Raw genomic sequence first — 12,885 nt, 5'->3', positions numbered from 1 at the left:
TGTGTGACCCAGTTAAAAGTTATTTAAAAAAAAATTAAGGTTAATGAGAACATGCCATCAATCCCCTACTGAGGAAGTGTTGTGATAGTCTGAGGACAAGTGCTTATGAACAACTCAAACTCCTTTTCTAGGCTACTGTAGTGCTAATGGCACACACACACATACAAAAGTCATGTAAGAAAGCGTTTGCATTTGTCACACAGAGGATGTAAAGATGTGACCTATTAGGTCAGTCTGTGGTCCACCTGCCTCAGCCTTCTGCTTCCAACAACAGCAATATGAGGTCACGTTAGAGGTCTACTTAAGTCTGACCACTCTCTGTAGTCCAGAACATTCACACAAAGCTGCAAATGCATGTTTCTGAGCCTTAATATTGTCATTCTTTTTACAGCCAACCTATAAGGGAATGACAAATCATCAAAACCATGGTTTCCCCTTGCAGAGCAGAAAAATGCAATTGCTAAAGACGTGGCAGAACACTGCACTACCCATCAAACCAACAAGCACTGAGGCCACAGCATTTCATCCTGGTTTTGATTTTCTGCTTACATATATGGACATCTAGGTAATCAAACTTCTCATGAAAAACAGAATAAGCTCCGTGCTTTTGTATAAATAACTCTGTAGCTAATGAACTGGAGAAGTATATCATTTATCGTCTATAAATATTCCATATACTCATAATCAAACTGTGTTTCAAGGTACCTAACGGAGGACAGTAACAAAGGTAGGTGTCCAAATGTCCTCACAGCCAGCATCAATTTGTACTGATGTCACTGCTTACAGGTAGAGAATCAGGCACTCCTGCTCACACCTGTGGTCTCTGGACACAAAATCTGGTCTAACTAAATCTGGAGCTAAAAGGGCATGAAACTGACATGCAGACACTGCATGTGCAATCCGTGGGGAAACCCAGATACCATCACTTCAATAAAGTCAGCCTGATAAATGATAGTTCTAAAACAACAGGAATTACACACAGGCAAGAACCTACTATATAATCTTATCCATTCCTCTGCTAAGACATAATTACTGAAGGAAAAAATGTTATTTCCACAGCCTCAAGCAGAGCTCTTGTGTATGTTTGCTCCAGCATATTTCCTCTGTTGAAAGCAAACAGCCAATGGAATTTACTTTATAAATTTGCATTTCACAAAATAAGCCTGCCTAAATACTTAAGGTATAAAGCGATTAACTAAATGGCGACTAACTTCTGTTTCAGAACATGACAGTACATAAGAACATGATTGCTGTAACTGTATTTTAAAGTCTCCACAGCACCGAGGAATTCACCCCAAGGGTCACTCTGCAAAGCTCCCTGCTCACACACCACTTGCCAGCAGATGCAGCTGATCAATTCTCAATTAAAAACTCCATTCTTGTTTTTCAGTGCAAGGCATAGTGCCTAGGAGAAATTACGTTCTGGAGATTATTAAAGCAGCTACCAGGACGACAGATATCTGCAGCTCAGATAGAGTTCAAGTAAGATGTGGAGAAAGGGTCCCGAGAGCCTAGAAAACTGAAGATAATAGAAGATTCCAATATGCCCATTTTCTCCATGTGCTTTTCTCTCTACTGTCTTCTTTCTAGTTATTTGATGCTTCTCCAGTAAAATCATCCTTAGATGATGATTCATCCAGTAAAAACATCTCCAGGCCAGCAGCAATCACCCCAGGCTCAGCAACTGCCCTTTCCTTTATTTAATAAGCAGGACACCAGCAGGCAAAGCAACTGAGCCAAGCTGTCGTGTAGCTTCATAGTAGCTTCCCACTTTTTTCCACACCTCAAACATCTCAGAAATATCTTTGCAGTGTTTACACTTTTGCTTTATTGGTTGCCTCCCTCTAAGAAAGATAAATATCACAACTGCAAATATGTTAATATCATGAAATAGCATTTGTGTTTCTAATGACATTTCCTCTATTAAGACATCAGCACTATCAAAATCCAGACAACAGCACACATGCAGCTGTACAAGCGAGGTGACCAGGCTTCTTTATATCACCACGTGGGACTTTTACAGACAAGAAACAAGCTAACTGTGCACAAGTGGTCATCCCTCTGTACTCAGCACTGGTGAGGCTGCACCTTCAGTACTGTGTTCAGCGTTGGGTTTGATACAAGAGAGACATGGAGGCCCTGGAGAGAAGGGCAACAAAGCCGTGAATGGTCTGGAGCACAAGTCTGATGGGGAGCATCTGAGGGAACTGAGACAGTTCAGTCTGGAGAAAGGGAAGCTCGGGGGAAGACCTTGCAGCTCTCTGCTACTTGCTGAAAGGAGGCTGTGGTGAGGTGGGGGTCAGCCCCTTCTCCCAGCTAAAAGCAATAAGACAAGAGAATGGCCTTAAGCTGCATCAGGGGAGGTTCGGGTTGGGTACAAGGAAAATCTTCTTCTCATAACGAGTGGTGAGGTCTGGAACAGGCTGCCCAAGGAGACGGTGGAATCACCATCCTGGAGGTGTTCAAGATGTGGCACTGAGGGACATGGTCTAGAGCAGTCACAGGCATGGGAGGATGGTTGGCCTAGATGATCTTAGTGGTCTTTTGAACCTTAATGATCCTATGAAATAAGTAGAATCACTATAATGGTGTGTCACAGACTAAGAAAAGGACCTGTTTTTACTGCTGGGGGGCTTGTTTGACTTTTTTTCTTGGAGATATTTCTACTTACCTCTGAGATTTACGCAGAATTTGGTGTATGATGTCCTCGCATGTTCTCTGGGATACGGATCAAAACAAGTTGGACCTGCACCACCCCTCAACTCAGCTTTGTTGTGCCAATAACTCTTACCTAGAAGACAGATGAGGCACTTGCACTGCTCCAGAGCAATGCTCAGAGGATCCCAGAGGGCCGTATGAAGCCCCCCCTTGCACTTCTCAGCATGTACTTCTGCCCTGGCACAGTCCCCCTTCTCACCCAGCTGAAACCAGGGCCAAGCGCAGCACTTCCTGGAACATCTCAAGAATAAGCCTCGTTTGGCACCTTCATAAAGCTGTGCTCCAAATAATTACCTTCAGCCTGAGGACCAGCTACAGAGCAGTGCCTCAAAGTTTGGAGTAAAGCCTTTAAGCCAACTAGCACAGACATCTTTATCTCTAAAAGCTAGGCAGGATGAAATATTAATGCTTACTCCATGATATTCAGTTTTACATACTCTAGCCTTCATCTACTCAAGAAGTGTACAGGATGTCACCTCAGTTTCAAATTAAGCATTCAATCCATGCAGGAGGAGCCGGGACCGACCCTGCTGCTCTGCTGGGCCCTCAGGCACCTGCCTCCCGCAGCCCTCACCTGCACTTCCTTCTCACAGATGCACCTTTCCACACCCCCACCCCAGCATCTTGTCCTATAACATAGCTCTGAATAAGGAAGGAGGCTGTAATCCCCACCCCAACCAAACCCCATGGCTGCTACAAAATGTGGACTGACACTCCTACAGCCCTTATGGCCAAGCTCTGACCCACTGCCCCAGCTCCTGCAGCAACACACAACCACCCCAGCCCCGCAGTCTGCCTTTTCACATTGACTCTACTCCCTAAATATCTGCCCGCAGACCCTTTGTACAAACACTCAGAACCAGCAAAATGGCTTACCACAAAGGGCATGGCAGAAATGAAGAATAAACACAGCTTTGCAGCACCTATTTTGCAATCATTTAGCTGAGCTTTCTGCTGAAATCTGCCAAACCCACAGAGGCTGAGGATTATCAATAGATTCGAATTGCCTAATCTGAATTTTTGGACAGTCGAGTCCTTAAATCTGTGTTCTTGGATAGTTTTCAGGTTTGTCTGAAAAAGGTCTCCTGTGATTGACAAAAATACCAACTGTGTCCAAAGCCCAAAGAGTAGAAGCCAACATTATCACAGCATTCATCATCTTGCCTTTGCTAGGCTTCAAGAGCATTCCAGTTACTTTGCAGGTGAACTTGAGCTTAAGTTAAATGCAGATAAAACAGCAGATGGCAAGTATGGTCAGCTTTCAAAAACAGCTGAAAGAAATGCCATTTTCATATCATTTAAATTATGCAATCATAAAATCATAAAGTTTGGAAAAGACCATTGAGATCATCTAGTCCTACCATCACCCATCCCCACTATGCCCATTGAGCCACGTCCCTCAGAGCCACAATTGCTTATAACAAAACAAGACTGCAGTCATTGTCAGAAGGTGAAGTGTAGGATGATTGGTTTGGGTTTTTTTTTTTTTTTTTTTTTTACTCTTATAATTGCAGAAATTGCAGGACAATCTAAGGAATCATCCTAATCGGAAATAAGGATGGTTTAGGCCTTATTGAATAAGTCTATAGCAAATTCATGTTTCTGCAGCGAAAGCAGATTGTTCTGTAATGCATTCCAGTAACTTAAGCAAGGGCTTCATGGCAAAACAGCAAGCTAGAATATCATTAGTTTAGTCTCTAATGATCCTAATGGGTAAGTATAATAAGGCAAAAGAAGTAAAATTAAAAAAGGCAGTAAGCAGGCATCTTGCTACTTACTGCAGCGGCTTTAAGCTTCATGTGCAAATATTTAGAGTATGAAAAATTCCTCCTACCCCTACTATGATTTTTGATGCACCCTGTCCTCAACCCCAATCTGTGTCTTTCTATTTGTGATTGTGAATTAGGACAGAGAGGGAGAAAAGTTTGTGAGTCTCTTAGGTCCCTTTATGCTCCTTTATGGAGTTACAGGTCAAAGAACAGACAGTAATGATAAGCCTGGCTGCTTGCTGAGTAAAATCACATCTAAAGCAAGCCTTTTTATCTTTGGCATATCAGACAACTTACAAGTTTAAAACCTACAGACTATTTTCAGTTTGTGGTTATCAGCAATTAATAATCAGATGGATATAGTCACTGCCATCAGCTACACTTCAGCTACAATCTGAACTGTTAGCAGTCCTGTTCGCAAATGCACCACACAGCAAAAACATCCGAATTCCTCTACACTTTTTATGAAATAAATCACAGGCTATTATTGATTTTCCCTCAAGTTGCTGGTTTGTCCAGCACTGAAATTTCATTCATTTATTGGTGGGTTCAATATAATTAATTTTAACGCTATATATTTTCTGTGAAGCAGTTACTTGAATCCTCAACAGTCACTGTTTGTTTCTAAGCGTTTTCTGAAGATGTTTAATAATGTTTGTGAGACTTGAGCATTTGTTATAAGACTTAGTGTAAAAGTATTTGGCTGGCATCCTCTTTCTATGATGACATTAATACACATGCAATCATTCTAGTGACCGCAAGAGGAACTACACTTTGTTTATGTAGTGCTCATTACTGATTTATTTTACTCAATTTAAGGATTATGACATTACATCATCATAGCTGCAACAAGAGCTGCATACAAGATGAATTTTCTTTTACTTTGAAAGAGTATCTTTGCTTTTGATTCAGTTGAGAATAAGTCAGCAGTTTCTGATTATAAAATTAACCTGTTTGGAAATGCAGCCATGTCCAAACTGGTAGTACTAGAAATACAGCTGATGCAGGACATTCTGATGGTTTTTTTTTCCCATCACTTATCCTTAGAATTACAGCACTGCCATGCAGTCCCAATACGGATGGTTGGACACTGTGACTGTAAGAACTCCAGAAACCTAAAATAATGAGTTTCTTCTTCAGGCATCTCCACAATAAAAATACAGCATAATGTTACTGACATACTGTCTGAATCCCGTCTTCAATGTTCAGAAAGAATTCCACTTATTTGTGTGATGCTGAACTTTGGTTGAGTAGCGCTCTCACCAGGCCTTAGTTCATGAGCAGAATGTTCCTATCTTGTGTATTTCAGAACTGCCTTTCCCATCTCCTCCAGTAGAACCCATTCTCATCATTTAAAGAATGAAAAAATCTTTCCTATATCATTTTGACACTTTTTGTCTGAATTTCAAGGCTACCTTTTAAGATAAAAGAGAAAAGCCTTGTTTTCCTCTTTTTTTCTTCTGCAAAATGACTTACTTATGACCTCCTGAGATGCTGAACTACAAAAAAGACAGAGGCATGGGAGAAACAAGATTAACTTAGCCTATTTCTGCAGCACCGTCCCACAAACACCATTACTCTGCTTGTGCACTAGTGCAAGCTTCCAGCATTCACCTCCCCCTACATGCTTACCCTCAAGTCAAACAGAATAAAAAGCAAATGAAAGCAGAGGTCTTGCCCCAAGCTGCCAGCAGTACCACTACACTCTCCAGCTTACTAAGAGTACACCAAGTACCAACACCAGAGATCTTGCACCAAGACCTGCATTCAGCCACATGACCGTTTGCAATGTGTTTTCACAAATATTCTCTGATGTTTAACACAAACAATACAAACCTTGCTGAGTAAACCTTTGAAGCAAGTATCACCTTCATTTTTCCTCTTCATAGAGATATTTTGATTTGCACACACTTCGATGTTAGGCTTTTGAAATTAACCTTACACCACCTACCCATATATAATTATTCTTCTCTAAATTATTCCCATCTTCCACACTGTCTAAAGATGCTCACTGGGTTTTCAAGAGGGATGTAGGGAAATGGGTAAGAATTGAAGTTTTCTGCTGATGTTTCTCCTTAATAGAGTTTCCAGTTTAAATAGTTCTTTCCAACCAAGGCTTATAAATCTCTCAAAATAAACGGGCAGAGAAAGATTTATGAAGATTCCTGAACCCAATTAAAAATTCCTTGCTGATTATTTTTCTTTCAGAATATCAGCAAGCCAAAAATACTATCACAAACAAACAAGAGTGAGCCACAGGTCACGAGCTAGGAATCAGTACAGAATATTTATGTAGGAGAACGAAGATGCAATGGTATATTATTCTTTGATTTTGACAGAGAAAAGAATAACCAAATCGTACAGGTTTTGGTTTGTTTTTTAAAAGGAGCAAAACTTGTTCAAAGATATCCACAGAACACCTCAGGGCAGAACTGACACTGCCAGCCTTCCCTCATGCTCAGAACATATCTCACAACAAAATGCTTTCATTTTGCTACTATAAATATTTACTTACCTATTATGCGAAAACACCAGTTTGGCTTTCATCAATTTCTGGTTTGGTTGCCAGACATGCTAAGACAGCTCTCTATTTTAAAGTGCTTTTTGGTTAAATATGACACACTTGATTCAAATTACGTGTTCCCATTACACATTCATAAACTGCTCTATTAGGTTTAATAACAGCTCTCATGTTAAATGTTTACTATTATAAAGGTCTTACCTCAAAAATTTCAAAGCCATAGATGTCCAGCACTCCCATCACCTTCTTTCTCACTTTTGTTTGTGCCTTTAAAAAATACAAAGCAATAAATATGTTACTCTTCTGGACGTTTCATACAGGGGAGTGAGGAAAACAAGTGTATCTCATAAGCAGGCTGTCAGGTAGTGTAAACTAAAATGCTAAACACTGCTTCTCAAAATACACTTCAGGTGAGTGTTTTCATGAGCTCACAACAAAGCAGACAGCAATATCTAGAGCTGTGATACAAGTATTCCCCTGTACCTTAAGACCATACAACCAGGTAAAATGAAATTGGCAAACAGTTTTCTTATCCACTTTAATTTGATTCCATTCTATTGATTTTCTTACGGGCGTAAAACAGTGATACCTTAATGCTCTCGTTGATTCTGGTAACAAGCCAAGAAAAGAGGCGACTGTATAAATTCTTAGCCAGAGCATCGCGAGCATAATAAGCCTATAGAAAAGAAAGAAGAAAAATATTATAAATGCAGGGCTTGACACAAGTTTTGAACAGAGTGCGTGTGACTCGGGCAGTGGTGCTGCTGTCTGAGCAGGCTCCTGAGCCACAGCGGGCTGCCAGGAAGTTTCAGCAGTATCCTTTCACCCTGGTGGCACAGGCAAAACTTGCATCCCCCATTCTGATCGTATGCAAAAAACTCAAGCAACTGCAGTCAGTGAAACTGCTTTCCTGCTGGCCTGAGACGATGAGACACAGGTGGCAATCACACTGGCTTTACAGTACTGCAGAAAGATAAATTCACACTGACAGCAGAAGTTTTTCAGCTGCCTGGGGCACACGATCCATGAGATGACTCCAGTTGCTGTAAATAAAAACAGGCTGCTTCACCACAATACTTTCAACATGTGCTTTGTGCAGAACTGCTTCAGTTTTTCATCCTCCACAACATTTTCCATCTTTGTGACACAATTAATACACAGAAACAACACTTTCAGCATGTTTAAACTGCTGAATCAGAACACACTTACGCTAGTGATTATTCAATATAGCCTATTAGCTGGGGCTGTTATTTGGGCAGTCATGGATTACTTAGGTAGAATAAACGGCCATTTAAAACAACTGTTTCTTTTAAAATCGGGTTCTCTTGTTTACCTGAGCCACATTGAGTGTTGTTGAAACTTTTTCTTGCTTGGCTTCAACTGTCCGGAAGCTGAAAGCTCTCTCCAACACTGACTGGTCTATTCCTGTCAGCTCGCAGATTTCCTTCAGTTCTAAGGTGAAAAAGCAGGGTGTAAGTATAATGAATCCTTTCATAGCGCTGTTTTTACTCCCCCAGATGATTAGCTTTAAAATAGGTCAGTGTTTTCCCAAAACAGGTTTTCTTCAACTGAAATGTTTCCCGTCCACACTCCCTCCTCCTCCTCCACCAAGCACAGTGTTTTAAAGATGCACAGGACAAGGAAGCAGGATCCAGTGAGTTATGAGTTTTGAAAGCACTTTCTATTTGGATATTTCTGCAAAGGAACTTTTCTTCCATTTGTCACAGACTACTCTTCTTGATGAAAAGCTTTGAAATGAAAATAGCTCAACCTCCAAAATGCACCAACTGCAAAAATATGACAGCAGATCACCAAAGGAAACTATAGACAAAAACACCCTACTGCAAAAAACAAACCAGAACAAAACAAAAAGCCTCTGCTGCAGAATAACCAAGCAGTTACAGAAATGCAAAGTACCATTCCACATTCCAGAAGAAAGCATTAACGAAGGGGAACAAAAGTCATTTTTAGAATTTCAAACACAGGGCGATAGAAATTGCACAAAATTCGAGTCATGTTTGCCTGCAGGTGAGTTTTGGAAGCAATCAGTGATAGGCGGAGAGATAACAGCCTTAAGTTGGGCCAATGGAGGTTCTGTTTGGATATTTGGAAGAAATTCTTCTCAGAAGGAGTGGTAAGGCACTGGCATGGGCTGCCCAGGGAGGTGTACCAGAAACATGGAGGCGTGGCACTGAGGGACACGGTTAGTGGGCACAGTAGTGATGGGCTCGTGGTTGGACTAAATGATCCCAGTGGTCTTTTCCAACCTTAATGATTCAATGATTCTACAATACCATACGCCTACAGAAACTACAAAATCCATAATGAACTTCAGACAAATTAATACTTTTCTTCCCATCACTAATTTCATCTTACCATTTTTATCTTTGATTTTACTTTCATCTAAGCCGTTGACACGAGATTCAGGCTTAAACTCAATGTTTCCCAATTTTAGAACTGCTGCCACCACTTCAAAAACAGATTGTGTTTCATGATCCATGAAACCAACAATCTGCATGGCGTTCTGGAAAGGAGACAGATAACATTACAAGATCAAAGAAACTACATTAAAACAGATCATACTTGCAGAACTATTAGCAGAAATTAGAAACGTTTTATAGATAAGTACATTTGTAGTATAAAAGGGTTACATAGGGTTTGGTAATTGAGCTGGCATATTAGTCCAGCCCACTTCTAGGATCCATATCAGACTGCTGAGAACAGTTCATGGATTTTTAAAAGCAATATTTCTTTAGCCACTAAAGTTTGTAATCCAACCAAGCTATCCACAGTCAAATAAAGAGATATTGCTGTCCTCTCAAGTGCATATTGTTGCTCAAAAACACAGTAACTTTTAGCATCTATGTTTCTAAGACAACCTTCAAATGATTCAAAGATGACCCTGCCAGCATTGCCCAGAGCAAAGGGCCAAAGCTGCAGACATAACAACTCTGCACTTCTGTTGAGTACTTTGGGGTTTACATCCAGCCCCTGTTATTCCTTACCCGAACTGTTCTGAAGTTGGCAGCATCATCCACTCCATTCACTTTGGCAGAGTCCAGGCCCAGGTAGTTGTATCTGCTGAAGTCCCGCTCCAGCTTGAGTTTGCCTAATAAATCAAATAAAAATACCATTGTAACAGCATGCTTGTTAGCAGCTCTTTTGTCCTGAGAGTCAATACTGTCGAGAATGATTTTTATTTAAAAGATTAAGATTTCATTAGGGATCCTGCAATTACAAGTGGTCCAGTTAAGAACAGGCTGCCTTCTTTGTCTACAAGACATTGCAAATGTCTCCCATTCTGACTCAGGCGTCTGGAAAATATCAAGCTATACATTTACTGCAAGTATTGCTATTGCTAACACCACTGACAACAATAATTTGAAAAATGCACAAGTGTCACACTTACAGAGGAAGTCTTCCGATGCACCAGACAGGATCTGATAGAAAATATGAAAGTTTCTTTCACCTCTTGGCTGCTTAACAACACGAGACTTCTCCAGCAGATCTAGGCAAACAAACAAAACCTCACAGGTCAGGGAAAGGTTTAGCAAAACAATTTCATATGAACATATTGGTCACTTTTCTGTGACTAGCGAATTAGAAGAAATATGTAAGGCCCACTGCACCTGTAAATGCTGCAGCCTGGGAACTATGGAGAAAACTCAGCTCGTGGGGAGTGATGTGCACAACAGCCAGCAGCCAGCATTAAGCATAAGGTTTGCTGAAAACGATCTTGTCCCTGCATTGACCCCCATTGCAATTAGCTAGGCTTAAGCACCTCCTGATGGAACAAGAGCCAAAGGCAAGGCATCAACCCACAGAATTATACAAAAGCCTTAGGAAGCTTTGCAAATAAACTACAGCAAGGCAGTTTCAAAAAGTAATATCTGCCCTAACACTTAACCAGCAACAACAATAACAGAATTAGGAGAGTATTACTAAGCTTCTACTTGGCTTATACTAAGACAGTTCAAATATCTTACAGACCAGAGCGAGGGATCTTTTCCATAAGGACACCACTACCTGAGATCAGCATTTGGGGCACCAAAGGCGGTGGCTGTAACAGCAGCTCCCAAGAAGCTGCACACCTGGGTGGGTGAAGACTCCATGAAGGTGAATCTGCAGTACTGCTGTATGGAGTGTGCAACCAAGAACTTTGGACTTATTTGAACAAACATTTGTGTTTCTATAACTCAATAATCCCAGTTTCATTCCATGCCCAATGACAAAGTGCAGGTACACCCAAGCAAGAGGCTGTCCCATACCACCAGCAGTTCATCTTGACATTACGATGGGGTGGGGTACAGGTGTGCCCTTGTGCTTTTCCAAGTTAACAACTTCTTTTAATTTTAACTCACAGACAACCAACACCTGGCATGATGTTCTATTGGAAAGGCACAGATCAGACATCAGAGGTCTAATGAGCCGCTGGAGTGCCACCTTTCCATCCCTGAAGCTGGAACACTCCTCGCTGACCCATGGTTGGAACTTGGAGCCATCCCATGCCTAACCCAAGTCTCCCATTTTTAATTCATAGCCCAAAGGAGAAGCACGTTCCCCTCCAAGTGGTAATGCTGGGAACAAGGAAGGAACAGTGAAGGCAAGGCAGCATTGAGCCATGCTGGTTGTACAACTTCTTGAGTTAAGTGATGGAACAGATGGCAGCCAACTTGATTCTCAAAGAAATAAACAACTTCAGCTCCCGCAGTAGCTGCACGCACTTCAGGAAATGGCTGTGTTTTCAAAGGATATTGAAGTGATGCAGTTTGCAAAGTGGTTTGGCTTAGCTGTGTAGAAAAACATTCTATATATAAATTGACTCAAATGCTGTCATAAAAGCGTAGCTACACATCCTGGCAAAATATTAAATGTAAGCCTCCTTCTAATTTACACGCATGCCTTCCGCAGATCTAAAAAAGTTTTCTCAAGCAGATGTTCAATTCAACATGTTATGTTATATGGATAGCTGCCTTGGATTTCTCCCAGTGGTTTACTTTATTTATATGATATATTTTTAGAAGAAAGGTTACTAATTAACAGCCAACTTTCCAAAGTCCCAATACTCTATCAGCTGCCTGCCTTCGTAATTGAGGAAAAAAGCTCCAGAAAGCAGTTGCTGACAAAGTTGGGTATTTACCTCAACAAAGCAGCAGCTATCAATTCTTTTTAAAGATGTGTTCATTGTCTGTGATGGTTAAAAACAGCTTTTCAAAAGCAGGCATTACATAAACTGCATTTCATATGCACCACCATTATCTGCTTGTTAATCATTAAATCACTGGCAGGCTTAGGTGGACTAGGAAAGATCACATCATGTTAAAAAGCTAGATATCTTTCAGCAGGGAATCCCAGGTGAAATGTGAAAATGTAAAGCTTGCAGATACTCTGGGTAAGATATTGTAAGATCCCCGCTTTAGAAAAGGTGTGAACAAGTGTCCATGTGAAACATGTTAGACTGTACCATGAAAAACTATTTCAGACACAGAAATGAGTGTACACATCAACAGGCACAAGAGAAACTGAGCACAAACTATCTGTGGCGTGCATTACATACTGCTGGAAGGTGGCACTAGGGACATGGTGGTTGGTAGGCTGGGCTGATTGTTGGACTCCATAAACTTGAAGGTCTTCAGCAAACCTAGATGATTCTAGGAATGTACACACACAAATATCATCTTGGGAACAAGACAGACAAATGTGGATGAAGTCGTGTGTTACAGCTAGATAAGCTACTGCTTATCTTCTATTATAATGGGGGGGTGGGGGGTGGAAGAGCTCTCTTTCTTATGCTCCCATTCCTATTAACAAGGCAGTTTTAATAAAAGGAAAACTAAGTGGAGCGCTGAGGGTTTCAGTATTTCATTTCCATAATAT

The 12,885-nt window shown here is 41.0% G+C and overlaps 1 protein-coding gene across 22 annotated transcripts in view; it reads right to left on the bottom strand.

Moving 5' to 3' along the window:
- The window catches only part of MYO1B (myosin IB), a 117,731-nt gene that overhangs the window by 30,930 nt on the left and 73,916 nt on the right, over positions 1–12,885 (bottom strand). For 20 of the 22 annotated variants that reach the window (XM_046944053.1, XM_046944051.1, XM_046944054.1 and 17 more), the window contains 6 exons: positions 10,418–10,516; positions 10,014–10,117; positions 9,385–9,532; positions 8,342–8,460; positions 7,598–7,684; positions 7,210–7,275 (listed from right to left, as the gene is read on the bottom strand). In XM_046944053.1, the coding sequence (XP_046800009.1) occupies positions 7,210–7,275; positions 7,598–7,684; positions 8,342–8,460; positions 9,385–9,532; positions 10,014–10,117; positions 10,418–10,516 (623 nt within the window). Of the gene's footprint in view, positions 1–7,209; positions 7,276–7,597; positions 7,685–8,341; positions 8,461–9,384; positions 9,533–10,013; positions 10,118–10,417; positions 10,517–11,031; positions 11,148–12,885 lie in introns of those variants that run through there. The other 2 variants (XM_046944055.1, XM_040704021.2) reach the window with 2 other exon arrangements.

Source organism: Gallus gallus, chromosome 7 (genome assembly GCF_016699485.2).
Source record: "Gallus gallus isolate bGalGal1 chromosome 7, bGalGal1.mat.broiler.GRCg7b, whole genome shotgun sequence".
Taxonomy (NCBI): Eukaryota; Metazoa; Chordata; class Aves; order Galliformes; family Phasianidae; genus Gallus; species Gallus gallus.
This window is presented reverse-complemented; position numbering and strand designations above follow the sequence as displayed.